Raw genomic sequence first — 16706 nt, 5'->3', positions numbered from 1 at the left:
CATTCCACCAATGGACAGAAGAACTAGAGAATGTGAAGTTCCTGCATTTACGTTAATTATGAATAAGTATAAATTTATGCCTCAAATAGTAGTCATGGCCCAACTCAATGTCTTACTTGTGGAGATTCATAATGATTCTTAAAATATGGTTTTATTGCTTCTCACTGAGCTTGACATATGTTATCTTAGCTAGCAAAATCATTTCTGTAGTATCAGAGTTAATTACTTTACAATGTGAAAGATTTCCATGATTGGATTTACTTAAAGGTATTCCAGAAAGAGGTGTTGGTGGGCTTTAAATTTATAATCTTCCAGCATAAAAAGGAAATATAATATAATCTCCATGCTTCTTCCCAGATCATTTACGGATTTCTCCTTATTTGACCATATTTTTTGTCAGATGGACTATTCTTCTTGCACCACTAAGTGCAGGGTTTCGATCTGCATGAAACATTCACTGAATTGGCAATTAAAGACAAATGAAATGCAACCATAAAATGCATTCATTGTGGGACTGACCAATAGCTTTGGCTTTTCAAAATTACCTCAGTAGATGTTTCTGTGATTGTACGAAAAGCAGAATGGCATTCCTCCCGTCTCTTTTTAAATTCTATCATAAAATGTGGGTATTGCTAGAAAGTCCAATGTTTATTGCCAATCTCTGATGATCTTTAAATTGAGTGGTTTACTCGACCATTTCAGAGCCGTCTGCACAGTTCTTGGTCGAGAATTACATGTGGGCCAGACCATGTAATGATGGTAGATTTCCTTCCCTTGAAGGCAGATTGGTTTTACAACAATCACTGGTTGTTGTCCTGGTCCCCACTGCCAGGACTAGTTTGTTATTCCAAAGTTTCAGTTGAATTTAGTTTCCACCCATATCTGTGGTTGTATTACGAATGTAGCAAAATTGTGTCACTATCTGAAACAAAAACAGAGAGTGCTGAAAAGAAAAACAGGGCTGGCAGCATCTGTCAAGCAAAAGACAGGGTTGACATTGAGACCAGCAATCTTTTGTCAGACCTGATAAGGGGTCACTGAACTTGAAATGTTAACCCTGAATTTTTGACCACAGATGCTGCCAGGCCTGCTATGTGTCTCCAGCATTCTGTTTTTGATTCAGATTTCCAACATCAGCAATATTTTCCTGTCACTGTACCCCCAATAGTCACAACTCACTGTTAAAAAGGAGACCAGGTACACTTTGAACAAAGTAGCAAAAACTTTAATAGCACATCCTTTATAAATCTCTGTTCTTGCATCCCTTATTTGGATTGGAGAGAAGGAAGATTTTGCTGATGAGAAATGCCTCGAGATATAGAATGCTATTGGATTGAAGTGGGTTTTTTTTTTAATATTAAGATATGTTCATGACAAACAAGTGGAATTTGGCATGGAAAGAATAGACTAAGGAAGTCGTCTGCAGCCCTGAAGGAAGATTTGCCAAAATGAAAAGAAAAGTTCTGGATACACCTCATATCATGGGAAATAAGAGTCTATGGTTGGGGTCAGGAGTAACTTGACCCACCTTACCTCAAATGGTGGAATTGATACTAGACATTCCATTGACACAAGATAGATAAGTATTGTATATGTGCACACAATATTGTTTGTGTCAACCTGCCTCTATAAATTAATTGTCCTCTCCAGCAGGGTTCAGGCTCATATCTATCGAGAGTATTGTAGCCTATTCATGAAACTGGCCAGCCAAATTTTGATTCCTTCATTGGGTGAGCAGTCTGCAGGGATGAAGATTATTGGCATCTGGCCATGATTACTTAGGTCAGGCCAGATTTCTTGCAATCCTCAAGACTTCAAACTCAGAACATTCAAAACCTAATCAAAACAAATATTTATTTCTCACCACAGTTCTTGGAAGAGTCATAGAGTCATAGAGATGTACAGCATGGAAACAGACCCTTCGGTCCAACCCGTCTATGCCGACCAGATATCCCAACCCAATCTAGTCCCACTTGCCAGCGCCCGGCCCATGTCCCTCCAAACCCTTCCTATTCATATACCCATCCAAATGCCTCTTAAATGTTGCAATTGTACCAGCCTCCACCACATCCTCTGGCAGCTCATTCCATACACGTATCACCCTCTGCGTGAAAAAATTGCCCTTTGGTCTCTTTTATCTCTCTCCCCGCTCACCCTAAACCTATGCCCTCTAGTTCTGGACTCCCCGACCCCAGGGAAAAGACTTTGTCTATTTATCCTATCCATGCCCCTCATAATTTTGTAAACCTCTATAAGGTCACCCCTCGGCCTCCGACGCTCCAGGGAAAACAGCCCCAGCCTGTTCAGCCTCTCCCTATAGCTCAAATCCCCCAACCCTGGCAACATCCTTGTAAATCTTTTCTGGACCCTTTCAAGTTTCACAACATCTTTCCGATAGGAAGGAGACCAGAATTGTACGCAATATTCCAACAATGGCCTAACCAATGTCCTGTACAGCCGCAACATGACCTCCCAACTCCTGTACCAATAAAGGAAAGCATACCAAACACCTTCTTCACTATCCTATCTACCTGTGACGCCACTTTCAAAGAGCTATGAACCTGCACTCCAAGGTCTCTTTGTTCAGCAACACTCCCTAGGACCTTACCATCAAGATTATAAATCCTGCTGAGATTTGCTTTCCCAAAATGCAGCACCTCGCATTTATCTGAATTAAACTTCATCTGCCACTTCTCAGCCCATTGGTCCATCTCGTCCAGATCCTCTTGTAGTCTGAGGTAACCCTCTTCGCTGACCACTATACCTCCAAATTTTGTGTCATCTGCAAACTTATTAACTGTACCTCTTATGCTCGCATCCAAATCATTTATGCAAATGACAAAAAGTAGAGGCTAACTTTAAAAATAATCAGGATATCTCAGCCAGCAAAAAAAAAGCAAAGACCTAAAATTGGCCCAGGGCTAATTTGGTGACCCCTTGGTGAGGGAAAAAAGTCTTCTTGAGTTTATAATCTGAACTGACTCTTAATTTATTGCATTTATGAGTGATGTCTGCTGAACAGTAGACATGAGTGAATGTGTTTTTAAATTTGACTTTGAGGCCCCCCTCATGGTCAAACTGTCTCATGATACTCATGACTTAACAATTAAGCAATTACTCTCCCTGCTAAAGATAATGCCAATAGCCAGAGAGCAATATTATATTCAATTAAAACTTCAGAGATTTTGAAGATGAGCAAAACATTTACAAAGGAAACAATGGGGTATTTTCGCTTAGTGTAGTTTGCTGAAACAGATGCAAGAAAATGGTCAGCCTTTCTCTTTGTTCTGGTTTTTATTTTTATTGCAATCAAATTGTACAAAAAGCCAGATTAAAAATTGAAAGAAACCACAAATTGACTACATTAGATATCATTTGATATAATGATCTTAAATATACTGTGCAATACCTGGAACTTGTATCATAAGTTGTCTTTGTGTTTGTTGTGGTGTGCGAGTTGGTATTGTCCCAGTCCTCATTACTGCTGTTCAAAAGAGAAAACAAAATGAAAATGGTATCTCAACCAGCCACTGCCTTAGAAAGGATTATTCATATATTTTTTCTTTCAACTATACCATGCAATTCTACACCTTGGATTATTACATTCCTTATACTTAGTTTCAAGAACTTCACACTATGAGTGAGAGGCTGAAATATTTTCACTTGTCTTGGAAACATGTTTCCCTGCTATAATCCAAAAGTCATAAATTCAGGTCATCGGTGATCACAGACAAAAACTCCAGATTTTATCATTGCTTGGTACAATATCCCAGAGTGTCAAAGTATTTCAGCATTTGCCTGTGAACCTCAAATCCATTCAATTCATCCAACCATATATATTGCTCCCATATTGAGTGAGACTTTTACATCAATACACATTTCTGTATTAGATACAAGAAATTTTCTTATCCATTGCTTTTTACATAAGCACGAGATATATTGTTGATGAAAAAAAAATTGAACTTTTAAAAAATTCTTTAATTAACATGGCCATTGGGACATGAATAATAAACTTTAAATGTCCTGCAGTATTTGACCAAAAGAAAATAGGACATAAGGCTTGTAAAGAAAGCTTAGAATACACAAGACAAGACAGTTCCACTTGAGTTCAGTGAGGCTACTAATCTTGACAAATGAAGGAGCGATCACATTCAGAGCAACTAATTCTTACAGTTTTTAATTAGAATAGGCTGTAAAATAGACCAAGCAACAATTTCTCTGAGAAATGGAGAAACATGGATTTCTCACTCTTACTGACTTCACGTGCAAGATCAAGAAGGAAAATCTACAGCCATCTCAGCAAAGGAAGTGGATATGAGACCAAAATTGGTTGTAACCTGAGCTATAGTGGAAATAGTCCATTACAAACTGAGATTTATGGTATAAGAACACACTGAAGATGGGAGTGGGCTTGACTTTTGAGATCCACCATGATTGCTTAACTTGGCACTCACTCCATGCCCAGCCATTTCAACAGGAAAGTGCAGAATTGCTGCTCACAATGGGAGAAAAATTAGGAGGCTCGAAGGTAATACATGGAAAATTCCACCCAAAAGCTTAAAAGAAATTTCTAAATACTTCCCTTTGCAATCTTGACAAGTAAGTGCAATTCTGTTACAAACTACAAATTCAGTTAGCAGAAGCAAACTGTATTACATAACATCATATTCTATCAACATACCTTGAACCTCTTGGGTTGAAGGATGTTTTTGTGCTTGTTGTAGTGTAGGAGTTGACTTCATCCCAGTCTCCACTGTTGATGTGAAAAAGGAAAAGGTATTTCAAAGACCACACTGAAAATATTAAAATTATTTTGCATGGCATTCCAACCAGAACTCTATCAACAAACACATTGACCTGGATCCCATTTACCACCCCATAAGAAAAAGAACAGGAAATAACATCACCATAGGAAATGATGTCACCACAGGAAATAACATCACCAACCTGAGGAAACTCAAACATATAAATAGAAAGCAGGCGACACCACCAGTGCTTCATTTGGAGACTCACTGAAGATATTACCTAGTATGGTGACGAAATGTCAGAAAACGAACCTTCCAGCTCATCAAGCAAACCTACATCTGGAATCTAACCTGAGCTACAAATCTTCTCAAAACTCACTAATGTTAAAATTAATTATTTATTGAGTCTTTCTCCATTTTCCCAATCTCAAAGCTACCCACATCTCTTAATCAAATTTACAAACTGGATTCCCACTGCTTAAGATGATCACCAAAGATGACTTAGGGCACGTGGAAGTTACTTCCACACTGCCTGTAATCTGGAAAGCAGGTTATCAGCTGCTGTAAAACTTATCTGATTTTCTCCACATTGAGTTCAAAGAATAAAAAAAACTCAAGCGGGTTCCAAAATAGTCAGATGTTCTAGTAGTTACCTTTTTGATAATTTGAAGAAGACAAAAATCTACTTTTGTTCAGTGAATTTTTAAAAAACTTTCCTTTCCCCAAAGGTTAAAAATACTAAAAGTGAAAAAGTAGCCACTGTTATTAAAGTTCACCCAAAACCATCAGACAAGAGAGGACTTAAAATCAGCCAGGGGTCACTTCTAATAGTCATTCAATGACCTACACATTGACATCAATGAGACTCAAATCAGACTTGTACCAATCAGCATTGTGTCCTCAAGTTAAAGTAAAAATAAAACTAGATGTTTATGACAGCCCACAGAAAAACATAAACTTAATAATTTCCTTCCCTACAGTCATCCCAACCCTCAATATTAAACTTCAGTACGACCTTGCCATTTCTATTTAGTTTCTAGGAATTTTCTAGGAGCTACATGCTGAACTATTTCTCTTCTCTTTGGCAACATTTTCCCTCATTTTGGGATCATATCTCTTCTCCTTGGAACCTGTTTGCCTGTTTTGTTCTGCAACTTGTATCTCCTGCCAGGAATTCAGGGCATTATTGTTGGCTAGAGCCACAAACTCCAAGTTCTACCATCATCTATCTCAGAACTTCAAATTTACATTAGCTAGTTTACAAAGCCTAAGCCCAACCAATCTATTTGGACTTAAGTGTTGTTCCCATATACCTGCAGAACATCTACATTGATTACACTAGGCAATTTACAAGAAGAGCTTGTCTATCTTTGATATTTCAAGTTGCTGTCAAAGTACCTTGAGTTCCTTGGATTGAAGGTTGACTTTGTACTTGTAGTGGTGTATGAGCTGGATTCATCCCAGTTTCCACTGTTCCTGTTCAAAAAATTGTTTGTTTCAAACACCAGATTGAACACTTAATCACATTTATAAATTAATAATCTACTTTAATTTTCCCCCTTGTCAAACACCTTTGCTTGGTCAAAATTCCTGATTGGAGACCCACTGTTTAGTAGGAACTTGAGGGTGGTCTCTGATCATAAGTAAATTACTGAACACAGATAGTAAAAAAGGAAGTTGATCACGAGCCCATTATGTAACTTAATGGATTTCCATTCCATTCATGGGAAAATGCAAATTGTTACTTTATCCCAGGAAGAAATAATTGTTTTAAATAACACACTATATAATGTGGTACCTCGACTTTCTTGAAGTTGGGTCAAAGGATGTTTTCGTGCTTGTAGTTATAGAATAGCTGGTATTGTCCCACTCACCACTGTTTCTGTTAAAATAAATGATTTAACTGAAGGCTGTGTCAAAGTCACTGCAGAGCACATTAACACTTAATTGATAATTATATATCTTAGATTAATTAGAATGGTCAATAAGGAATGCATGGTCAGAAGACTACAGCTGAGAGAGATGTGGACCAAGTGCAGGAGTGAATTTGGTTCATACAGTAATTTCTGCTAAATTTTTTTCAAATTTAAATATAAATTAAGAGCCACACTCTGACATTGAATGAACAACTTTCAAGTATCTAAAACTGCCTTGTTAAACAGGTGTCTGTCTCGTGGTGACAGTTATCTGTCAATCAAATGAAAGTTGTTGGTTCAACTGGTGTTAATTATTGTACTAACTCATGATTCATCAGACATAAGGGATGAATATTTCAAACTGTGATGTCAGTTAGGAGCGTGTAGTCAGAAGACTGTGCCTGAGTGAGATATAGACCAAGTCATACAGGATGAAAACAGATGCTTCGGTCTAACTGATCCATGCCAACCATAACTCCAAACTAGTCCCAGCTGCCTGCACCTGGCCCATTGCCCACCAAACTTGTCCTAACTATGTATTTTCCAATATATTTCAAACATAGTAATTGTACCCATATCCACTGCTTCATCGTAAAATCATAAATTTGCTTCATGTGCTAATTCATTCCACAGGGGAAAGAGAAGCTTCAAATAAGGTTTAACAGAACTAGTAAAGAGTAAATTATTAGTCAATTTATTATCAATCTGGGTTTTCTTAATCATTGAAAAGTTTATTATTATTGCATGTTTTTTGGAAGTATCAAGTTTAATATGAAGGAATGGCAAGGCTGCTTCATTCTTGAGAGTGCATGTGCTGTGCAGTCATAGAGTCATAATGATGTACAGCATGGAAACAGACCCTTCGGTCCAACTCGTCCATGCCAACCAAATATCCTAACATAATCTAGTCCCATTTGCCAGCACTTGGCATCTACACCTCTAAAACCTTCCTATTCATATACTCATCTTGATGCCTTTTAAATGTTGTAATAGTACCAGCACTTCCTCTGACAGCTAATTCCATGCATGCACCACCATCTGGGTGCAAAAGTTGCCCCTTAGGTCCCTTTTAAATCTTCCCCCTCACCTTAAACCTATGCCCTCTAGTTCTGGACTCCCCCATTCCAGGGAAAAGACCTTGTCTATTTACCCTATCCATGCCTCTCATGATTTTATAAACCTCTATAAGGTCACCTCTCAGGCAGAAGTTGTCTCAGCGCATCTCACTTCTGAGCCATTATTCAGCTCTGAATACTGATGAGTATGATGGTGCAACTGGGGAGTAGTCAGAGCCAAGTTCAAGTCACAGTGGCTGGCTCAGTTAGACAAGGAGGTACAATGATGACAGGAAAATCAATAGTGTATCAGTAATCCAATAGTTAGGTGACCAGTTAAATGTTTCTGCCGCAGCAGACATGAATCCAGAATGGTGTTTCCCATGATTCTATAATTCATTGAATTGCTATCAGAACACCATTCTATATATTCCTGGTGAAGGGCTCCTGCCCAAAATGTTGATTTTCCTGCTCCTTGGATGCTGCCTGACCTGTTGTGCTTTTCCAGCACCACTCCAATCTTGACTCTAATCTCCAGCATCTGCAGTCCTCACTTTCGCCTAGAACACCATTATGTATGTGCTGACAATACACCTGGTATAGGTGGACATATTAGAAGTGTTTCGTCCTTGACAACAGGGTATCTGATTAACCATGAGCAGGTACATCACAATCAATACTTTAGGTTCAATTATTGACTCAGTTTAGCCAAAATGAAATCACCAAAAAACCATTATATTCAGGCTTATTAGAAGAATAATAAGCACCAATAATTCCTGACTGCATTTCATGTGTTCACGAAGAATGGAACAGTATCATTATTTTAAACATGAACTTGTATTTGAGGAAATATAAAATGGTGCTAACTACCTGATCCAACTGCAATATGTCAACTGGAGAAAGGCACTCCCGAACTTACCTCTTAGATTCGGCTGGAGAGGATGGTGACAGATCAATCAGACTTGAAGTTCTAACTGGAGTAGTTGGAGTAGCAACCGGACTTCTTAAACAAGAGCAAAATTGGCAAAAGCCACAATTCCAACATTACTGCAATTTCCCAACATTATTTTATATCACAAGGTAAAAGAGAATTTTTTTTTAGAAATGCCCAAGATAAGTCCTACTTCAACAATTCAGCAAAGTGTCAGTCATATAGTCATAAAATTACTCAGCACAGAAGGAGGCCATTCGACCCAAGATACTTGTGTCTAGGATCTCTGAAAAAGTCGACAGATTTGTCCCACTCCCTAATCTCTCTCCAAAGACTTGTAATTTAGTTTGGTTTTCAACTTTTTAAAATCTAAATCTCCTGTAAATATTAAATTAAATCTACATCCATAACCTTCCCAGGCTATACATTCCAGAATGTTGCAATTTGGTGAATAAGAAGATTTTTCTCCACGTCTGCTGCCAACCTCCCAGCGGATTTTATTTTGAGAATTACATTTAATCTATTTTCTGTAATTACCGGACCTTCTACCAGAGGAAATAGCTTGTCCTCACCTGCTCTTGTGAAAGCCATTTATAATTTGTAATGCGTTCTTTAAATTTCACATTCATTTTTTCTACTTCAGGCAGAACAATACCAGATTCTCAAATTTTTCTGGATAACTGAACCCCACTCATCCCTAGTGGTAAATCTCCTCTGATTCCCTCTAAAGCCTTGATGCACTTTCTAAAGTACGTTGCTTACAAATAGACACAGTATTCCAACTGTGTTCCTACGTTGTTATGTCGACATTTCTCATAACTTCCCAGCTTCTGCACTCTGTGCCTCCATTTACAGTCAACTGTTATTCTGTATATTCCACCAAGTACTCAAATCTGTAGTAATTTTCAGAACATTTTGAAGTCAGTCTTTAAAGCTTCTAAATGTGTGTGAGTTTTGATAAATGATATTGCAATTCTTATTCTGGCTTCAGGTAACATTGACTGTAATCTTACTTTGTCTTTGATGGCTGTGGAGTGATTGAAAGATCAATTAGGCTTTTGCTTCCAACCTTCGATATAAAATCTGACCTGAAAACAGAAAGGAAAATATACTATCAGCATAGATTCCAGTGTTCATTATATACCTGTTTTAATGATTCAGTGACAGCCAGATTTATTTAATGTGTAAACACTGATTTTGTTGAATTCCATTTGAATGTTAACATGCTTTTTTTTGTTTGCCATAATGTCATACTTGCATATTGAAACAGAACTGAAGCACATCCTAAACAAGAACCTGATTACTTTGGTAAATTAGGTGGCCATGTAATGATAATTATTTAATGTCCCCATGGTCAATTGCTTGACAACTCACACTGTTCACACATGAAGAATTACCACTCAGTTGGAGCATCAGAGTGCCAGTCATAATTCATTCAATAGAAAACACCGCCAGGACAGGAGAAGATGCAAAATTGGAAAATTGATTAAATAATATTTTCTATAACAGGACTTAATATTAATCAAATAGTGGACAATTGACATTTAAGATAGGATACATGGAAGTGTGTGTAAAGTAATTGAAAGACTGAAGGAGCAAAATCCTGATTGGGCAAAGCTGTAATCCTGTCAAGTGTACATTTGATTAAAGCCTATCACTAAAGTGTTAGCCATAGTTTGCAGCACTTACCCCTTGCTTGTACTTTCAGTGGTAGGTGTCAGATCAATCAGACTCTCAGATTCAGCTTTCGCAGGTGTTCTATAAACAGGTGAGCAAATTGGATTATAGCCACAGTCCTAGCACTTAATGCGAGTCACGAACCATATTACTCTAGTTGCTCCAGTTGACCTGATGTGCTGAATGTGAGTCAGGAATGTCTGTGTGTTCCCAACCCTCCTCATGTAGGTAACAGATTAAAGTCAAAATTTTCACATGAGTGAGTTCGTAATTGGCATGAAAATGGCTTTCCTGTTAGATCGGGGTTTTTGGAAATGCCATTGAGGCCAAAGGATGATTAAAGTCCTTGAAGCTTCAGAGAAGCAACTGATCTCATGACAAATAAGTGAAAGGGCAGCTCAACAAGAAGCAGCTACGCCACTATTGTTGGGGGCAGGACATGAGGAAGGGTTAGTCCTTCACCCTTTATAACTGTTATCCACACTTTAGCAAACAAAACAGACCAGTAGGCCTGCGCTCCTGAGCGCACACCTCTAGTCTGTCACAGGGTGTCACCTTCAGGAAATTAACCTGAAAACAAATCCCCACACCCTTCTGCATCCAAAAGCTTGCTCAACAAGGTTCTGAGTGAGCCCAACCTCCCACCTTTCCTACAGTGCAGACAGCCATCCTGGCACAATACCGGCACTCAATAAATTGCCCCACATGGGGAGCAGGGTGGGAACTTGGCATGTCAACTGGCTTTGTCATTTTCAGGGCCTCCCTATTCCTGAGCTAAGCAGGATGCGAACATTTAGCCTCTTAGATGCATAGAGTTATAGAGATATACAGCACGGAAACAGATCCTTCAGTCCAACTCATCCGTGCTGACCAAATATCCTAACTTAATCTAGTCCCGTTTCCCAGCATTTGGCCCATATCCCTCTAAACCCTTCCTATTCATGTAACCATCCAGATGCATGTTAAATGTTATAGTTGCACCAGCCTCCACCACTTCCTCTGGCAGCTCATTCCATACAAGCACCACCCTCTGTGTAAAAATGTTGTTCTTTAGGTCCCTTTTAAATTTTACCCCTCTCACCCTAAACCTATGCCCTCTAGTTCTGGACTCCCCCACCCCAGGGAAAAGACCTTGCCTATTTATCCTATCCATGCCCCTCATGATTTTATAAGCCTCTATAAGATCACCCCTTAGGCTCCAATGCTCAAGGGAAAACAGCCCCAGCCTATTCAGCCTCTCCCTATAGACCAAATCCTCCAACCCTAACACATCCTTGTAAACCTTGAGTTCTTTAAATAAGGAGTTTAATCATACAAGAGCATTGGTCAGAATAATTGATCTCAGTGAAGAAAGGGGGAAGGTTTCTCTTCTAAAATCATAACTATATTGCTGTCTTGTGATCATAGCACATGTCGTTCTGCTATAATATGATAGTTCCATTCTCATGCGATGTAATGTTATAAGAAAATCACACATAGACATGCCATTTAAACCGAGGGGGCCAGAATTGCGTTATAGCCAATACAGATAAGGAAAGTTTGTGTTCTACAAATTACGGTCTAAATTCTTCAATCGCGTTAAAGCCAATTCACGTTGAAGAAACACGCGTTACAGCAGTTCCGACTGTAATGGTAATTTGGCCAGTTGACATTGCAGGTGTGGGCCTTGACCACAAACTGCACTTACAAACAATCACAGATCAAGTGTCACACTCTGAAATCTATGGCAAAGAAAAATAAAAGGACAGGAACACATGCAGCTCCACCCAGTACCCTGCATGACATTACCACAGCAGTGTGGAGAGAGGAAATGTTTAAATACACACACAGACACACACCCATTTATTTTCTATTATTAGAACACTAAACTCTGTTTCAATAACCATGCAGTATGAAAAATCAGTGAAATGGCATAAAATAAATTCTCTTTAAAAGGCAGAATTAAAGTTTCCAATTTTCTCACTTTGAAGTATTTCGTTCCAGTGTTGAACTCTTTGGAGTGTAGCTACTTCTAGGAGTTTCTTCTTTCTGGCTACCCCATTTCAAAATTGGCCTGCCAATTAAGAGAATCTGGATGTCAGTTTCTACATGTGATAGGTCAGAATTAATGATACAACTTAATAATGTTCAAAGTTATGTCATAGAGTCATAGAGACATACAGCAAGGAAACAAACCCTTCAGTCCAACTCGTCCGTGCTGATCAGATATTCAAACCGAATCTAGTCCCATTTGCCACCACTTGGCCCATATTCCTCTAAACCTTCCCTACTCATATACCCATCCAGATGCCTTTTTAATGCTGCAATTGTACAAACCTCCACCACTTCCTCTGGCAGCTCATTCCATACACATGCCTCCCACTGTGTGAAAACTTTGCCCCTTAGGTCCCTTTTATATCTTTCCCTTCTCACCCTAAACCTATGCCCTCCAGTTCTGGACTTCCTGACCCCAGGGAAAAGACCTTGTCTATTTATCCTATCCATGTCCCTCATGATTTTATAAACCTCTATAAGGTCACCCATCAACCTTTGACACTCCAGGGAAAACAGCCTCAGGCCATTCAGCCTCTCCTTATAGCTCAAACCCTCCAACTCTGGCAACATCTTTGTAAATCTTTTCTGAATGCTTTCAAGTTTCACAACATCCTCCTGAAAGGAAGGAGACCAGAATTGCACACAATATTCTAAAAGTGGCCCAGCCAATGTCCTGTACAGCTGCAACATGACCTCCCAACTCCTAAACTCAATGCTCTGACTAGTAAAGGAAAGCATATCAAACGCCTTTTTCACTAACCTATCTACCTGCGACTCTACTTTCAAGGAACTAAGAACCTGCACTCCAAGGTCTCTTTGTTCAGCAACACTTCCCTGAACCTTACCATTAAGTGTATAAGTCCTGCCCTGATTTGCCTTCCCAAAATGCAGCGCCTTGCATTTCTCTAAATTAAACTCCACCTGCCACTCCTTGGCCCATCTGATCAAGATCCTGTTTTAATCTGAGGTAACCTTCATTGCTGTACACTACACCTCCAATTTTGGTGTCATCTGCAAACTTACTAACTATACCTCCTATGTTCATATTCAAATTATTTTTAAAAATGACAAAAATGCAGTGGACCCAGCAATGATCCTTGTGGCACACCATTAGTTCTCTTTACTGGAGAAATTATTTATGAAATAAAAAGATCTTAAAGAAAATGAGCAATGACTATGAAATAATATAATCAGGAATTGCTAAATTGTTGTCTGTGGGTAACATTTAACATCTAAGCTCTGGCACTTTAACACTCAAATCCAAATTTTGCATTTATCTTGCATTTATCTTACTGAGTACTCAACCTCAATTGATCACAACAATTTAACCATTGAAGAAAAGGGAACCTAAAGTGCCTATTGTTTCATCTTTCTTCATCTATGGCAATGCCTTTGCTAATAACTTTGAATTGCCAAATCTGCTGTCCTGTAATATAAATTGTTGTAGTCATTTGAAATTTGGCATTCTTGCATTTGACCTGATGTCCTGATGAGTGCAAGATGAAAACTTTGTCAATATGTCTCCTTTTTCATGAACTGTCATTTTCCCTTATTGGTCTCTCCTGTCTATGATTGATGGGCTGATTGATTTGGGAAGTGTTCCTCTTAGTAGTTCTACCAATTAATTCTAAATCAAAATTCCCAGAACTTTTCTTTTATATATCAGTTCTTTGGAAAGATGAGCATGGACTTGGACTTCTGTAGCAACAAGGCTTTGAGGTATATACTGCTGTGCTGCCACAAAAACAAAATGTCTCAATGTTTCTGGTCCCAGAAAATCATTTTGTCCAGACGTCCGATAAAAATGTTTGGGCCACAACTATAATAGTTTTGAATTATAAATGTTACAAGTTGACAGTTGTAAAGTAAACAAAGCCTGTGTTGATTTTCGGTAACGTGAAGATAAGATATGGGTTTGTGATATTACCCATGCTCTAAGGGGCTATTAATTATAGAAACAGCAATGCAAAGACACTTGCAACTCGAGCAATGAAAACCAAATACATATATTGAACTGCTCCTGCAATTCAATATATGTATTTACCCAGAATGCCCTACAGCTTTGTGTACACATTTGAGGGTCAAAACACAAAATAAATACATTTTGAAAATATTTAAAGTTTTGTGAAATAAATTATAAAACAACTAGATCCTGATGCTTACTTTGTAGGTGATTTTTCCTGTGTTGTTACTTGACCATCAGGACTGGGCCTGCTCAGTTGGCTAAGAAAGAAGAAAAACAAAGCTATCTTTGAAACATTGCATAAAACATTTTCGAATTGTAGGATAATCCTTGAAGTTGAACTTTCTGAATCTCTGACCATGGAAACAATTACTTCCACAACTTCGAATGGACATTGTACAGTGTTCAATTCTTCATTGGTCCATCCTGACTTGATTATTTTTTAAGGTATGCAAGCTAAAATCAAAGATTACCATATCAAACTTAAGCGCTATAATTTTTGCATAGGTACTAGAATTGGGTGATTATCACCCAAATGATTGAGGATGCTGGCTCAATAGAATCTTCCACCAATCAGATAATAGATTTTTGTTGGGTAATATTATATTGGTCAATAATGGCTTGCAATAGAAACTGTCTCACTATGAATAATTATAAATAGAATTAAAGCTGTTCACAACCTCAGCTGAATGAAAGATGCCGTAAAACTTTAAAGTTGTGGCCTTACCCCTTGCTGGTTGGACTTTCAGTTTTTGTGTCAGATGTAATTATTGTCCTTCAAAGACAAAATTGAAATTAGAGAAAAACATTTTTGCATTTTCAAGTTTTAATTCAATTTTCAAACGTACTTGAAAAAGCTCAAAGATGAGTAAACAATGGCAGAGTAAAAAAATAATTGGAGAACACTTCTTTATGTGGAACTAGGTAGGAATAGTGTTAAGATTAGAGACAACCTATCCAAGAGTGAATCTGAAGCACTTCTTCACAAAGTGTAGTAGAAACTTGGAGTGGTATCACCCAAATGATTGAGGATGGTGGCTCAATAGAATCTTCCACCAATCAGATAATAGATTTTTGTTGGGTAATATTATATATTGGTCAGTAATGGTTTGCAATAATGATATTAGTCACAGCCTAGTTATCTGGCAGAACAGGCCCAAGAGGCTGAATGGCTACTTTTGTACTTATCATTAATTGGAAAATATATTATTGTACAGAATATTATTGTACAGCATTTGATGTATAAATTAAAAACTGAGTGAAAGTATTTTATGCTGAATATGTAGGTTTGTCCATGATATTGAACCAGGAAGTCTGCATCATTATTGTGGGTCTTAATTTTGTGCCAAGATTGCTGGAAAAACACAGCAGGTCAGGCAGCATCTGAGGAGCAGGAAAATTGATGTTTTGGGCAGGAGCCTTTCATCAGTAATCATTATTTTGTTGCGTCAATAGCTACCATTGATAGAGACTGGAGAGTTTGAGATGTTGGTAAACTCTGCCTTTATTCCTTTACTTTTTATTGTGTTTTGACCATATGCAGAACTTGGCTTAGCATGAGGCTTCACATACAACCATTTATCAGCAGACTCTGTTGAAATGTGACCCTACCTCACTGATAATGTAGGAAAGAGAAAGTGAGGACTGCAGAAGCTGGAGAGTCAGAGTCGAGAAGTGTGGTGACGGAAAAGCACAGCAGGTCAGGCAGCATTGGAGGAGCAAGAGAGTTGACTCTCTTGTTCATTGGATGCTACCTGAGCTGCTGTGCTTTTCCAACACCACACTTTTTGACTGACAATGTAGATACTCTACTGACATGTTTAACATTAAGCCTTTACATTATAGGAGGCACAGAAAATAATGGGAAATAGGGGAAGCAGATTCAAAATCATTTTTAAAAATTGCCAATAGATGGCCAGTCAAGTAGGTGGGTGCATGTTTTTACAGTACCCCCTCCTCATCAGAGGCCCACTCTAATATCTTCCCACCATGGTTTGTTGCCTTCCTTGTGCCCCTCACTTCACTTTGAATTTGAAATCTATCACATTCATCACTGCTCCCAGTGGCACTATAGGGACCATAAAACCAAAGGTCACTTGACTTGGCAGGCTGCTTACAGAGGTGGGACCTTTTCCCACATGATGGAGGACGAACTGCCTCAAACCAATTAACAGCCCACTAGTCATTAAATAGCCCTAGGGAAAGCCAACTTGCCCACCCACGCCCAAATCCTTATCGCTGCAAAACCCAGCCTAACACATTTTAACTTATGTGTTGTGAAATAACAAGAAAAAACACTCACATCTTTGGCAATTCCTCTGTTTTGTATGAAGGGGTCCTGCAATTAGCACAAAAAAGAAAAAATAAACACTGTCCAGTAATGTC

The 16706-nt window shown here is 38.4% G+C and overlaps 1 protein-coding gene across 9 annotated transcripts in view; it reads right to left on the bottom strand.

Annotated features, from left to right (window-relative positions):
* scel (sciellin) overlaps positions 1 to 16706 on the bottom strand; it is a 76681-nt gene that overhangs the window by 18839 nt on the left and 41136 nt on the right. For 8 of the 9 annotated variants that reach the window (XM_043691426.2, XM_043691422.2, XM_043691425.2 and 5 more), the window contains 11 exons: positions 16624 to 16659; positions 15049 to 15096; positions 14522 to 14581; positions 12288 to 12377; positions 10337 to 10405; positions 9661 to 9735; positions 8636 to 8719; positions 6544 to 6627; positions 6144 to 6221; positions 4682 to 4753; positions 3410 to 3484 (listed from right to left, as the gene is read on the bottom strand). In XM_043691426.2, coding sequence (XP_043547361.1) covers positions 3410 to 3484; positions 4682 to 4753; positions 6144 to 6221; positions 6544 to 6627; positions 8636 to 8719; positions 9661 to 9735; positions 10337 to 10405; positions 12288 to 12377; positions 14522 to 14581; positions 15049 to 15096; positions 16624 to 16659 — 771 coding nt within the window. The remainder of the gene's footprint in view (positions 1 to 3409; positions 3485 to 4681; positions 4754 to 6143; positions 6222 to 6543; positions 6628 to 8635; positions 8720 to 9660; positions 9736 to 10336; positions 10406 to 12287; positions 12378 to 14521; positions 14582 to 15048; positions 15097 to 16623; positions 16660 to 16706) is intronic. The other variant, XM_043691424.2, reaches the window with a different exon arrangement.

This window comes from Chiloscyllium plagiosum, unplaced genomic scaffold (genome assembly GCF_037043375.1).
Source record: "Chiloscyllium plagiosum isolate Xiang-an unplaced genomic scaffold, Cpla_swu_hap1 HiC_scaffold_6, whole genome shotgun sequence".
NCBI classification, from domain to species: domain Eukaryota; kingdom Metazoa; phylum Chordata; class Chondrichthyes; order Orectolobiformes; family Hemiscylliidae; genus Chiloscyllium; species Chiloscyllium plagiosum.
Note: the sequence above shows the minus strand (reverse complement) of the source record. Positions and strands in the feature narration are given on the sequence as shown.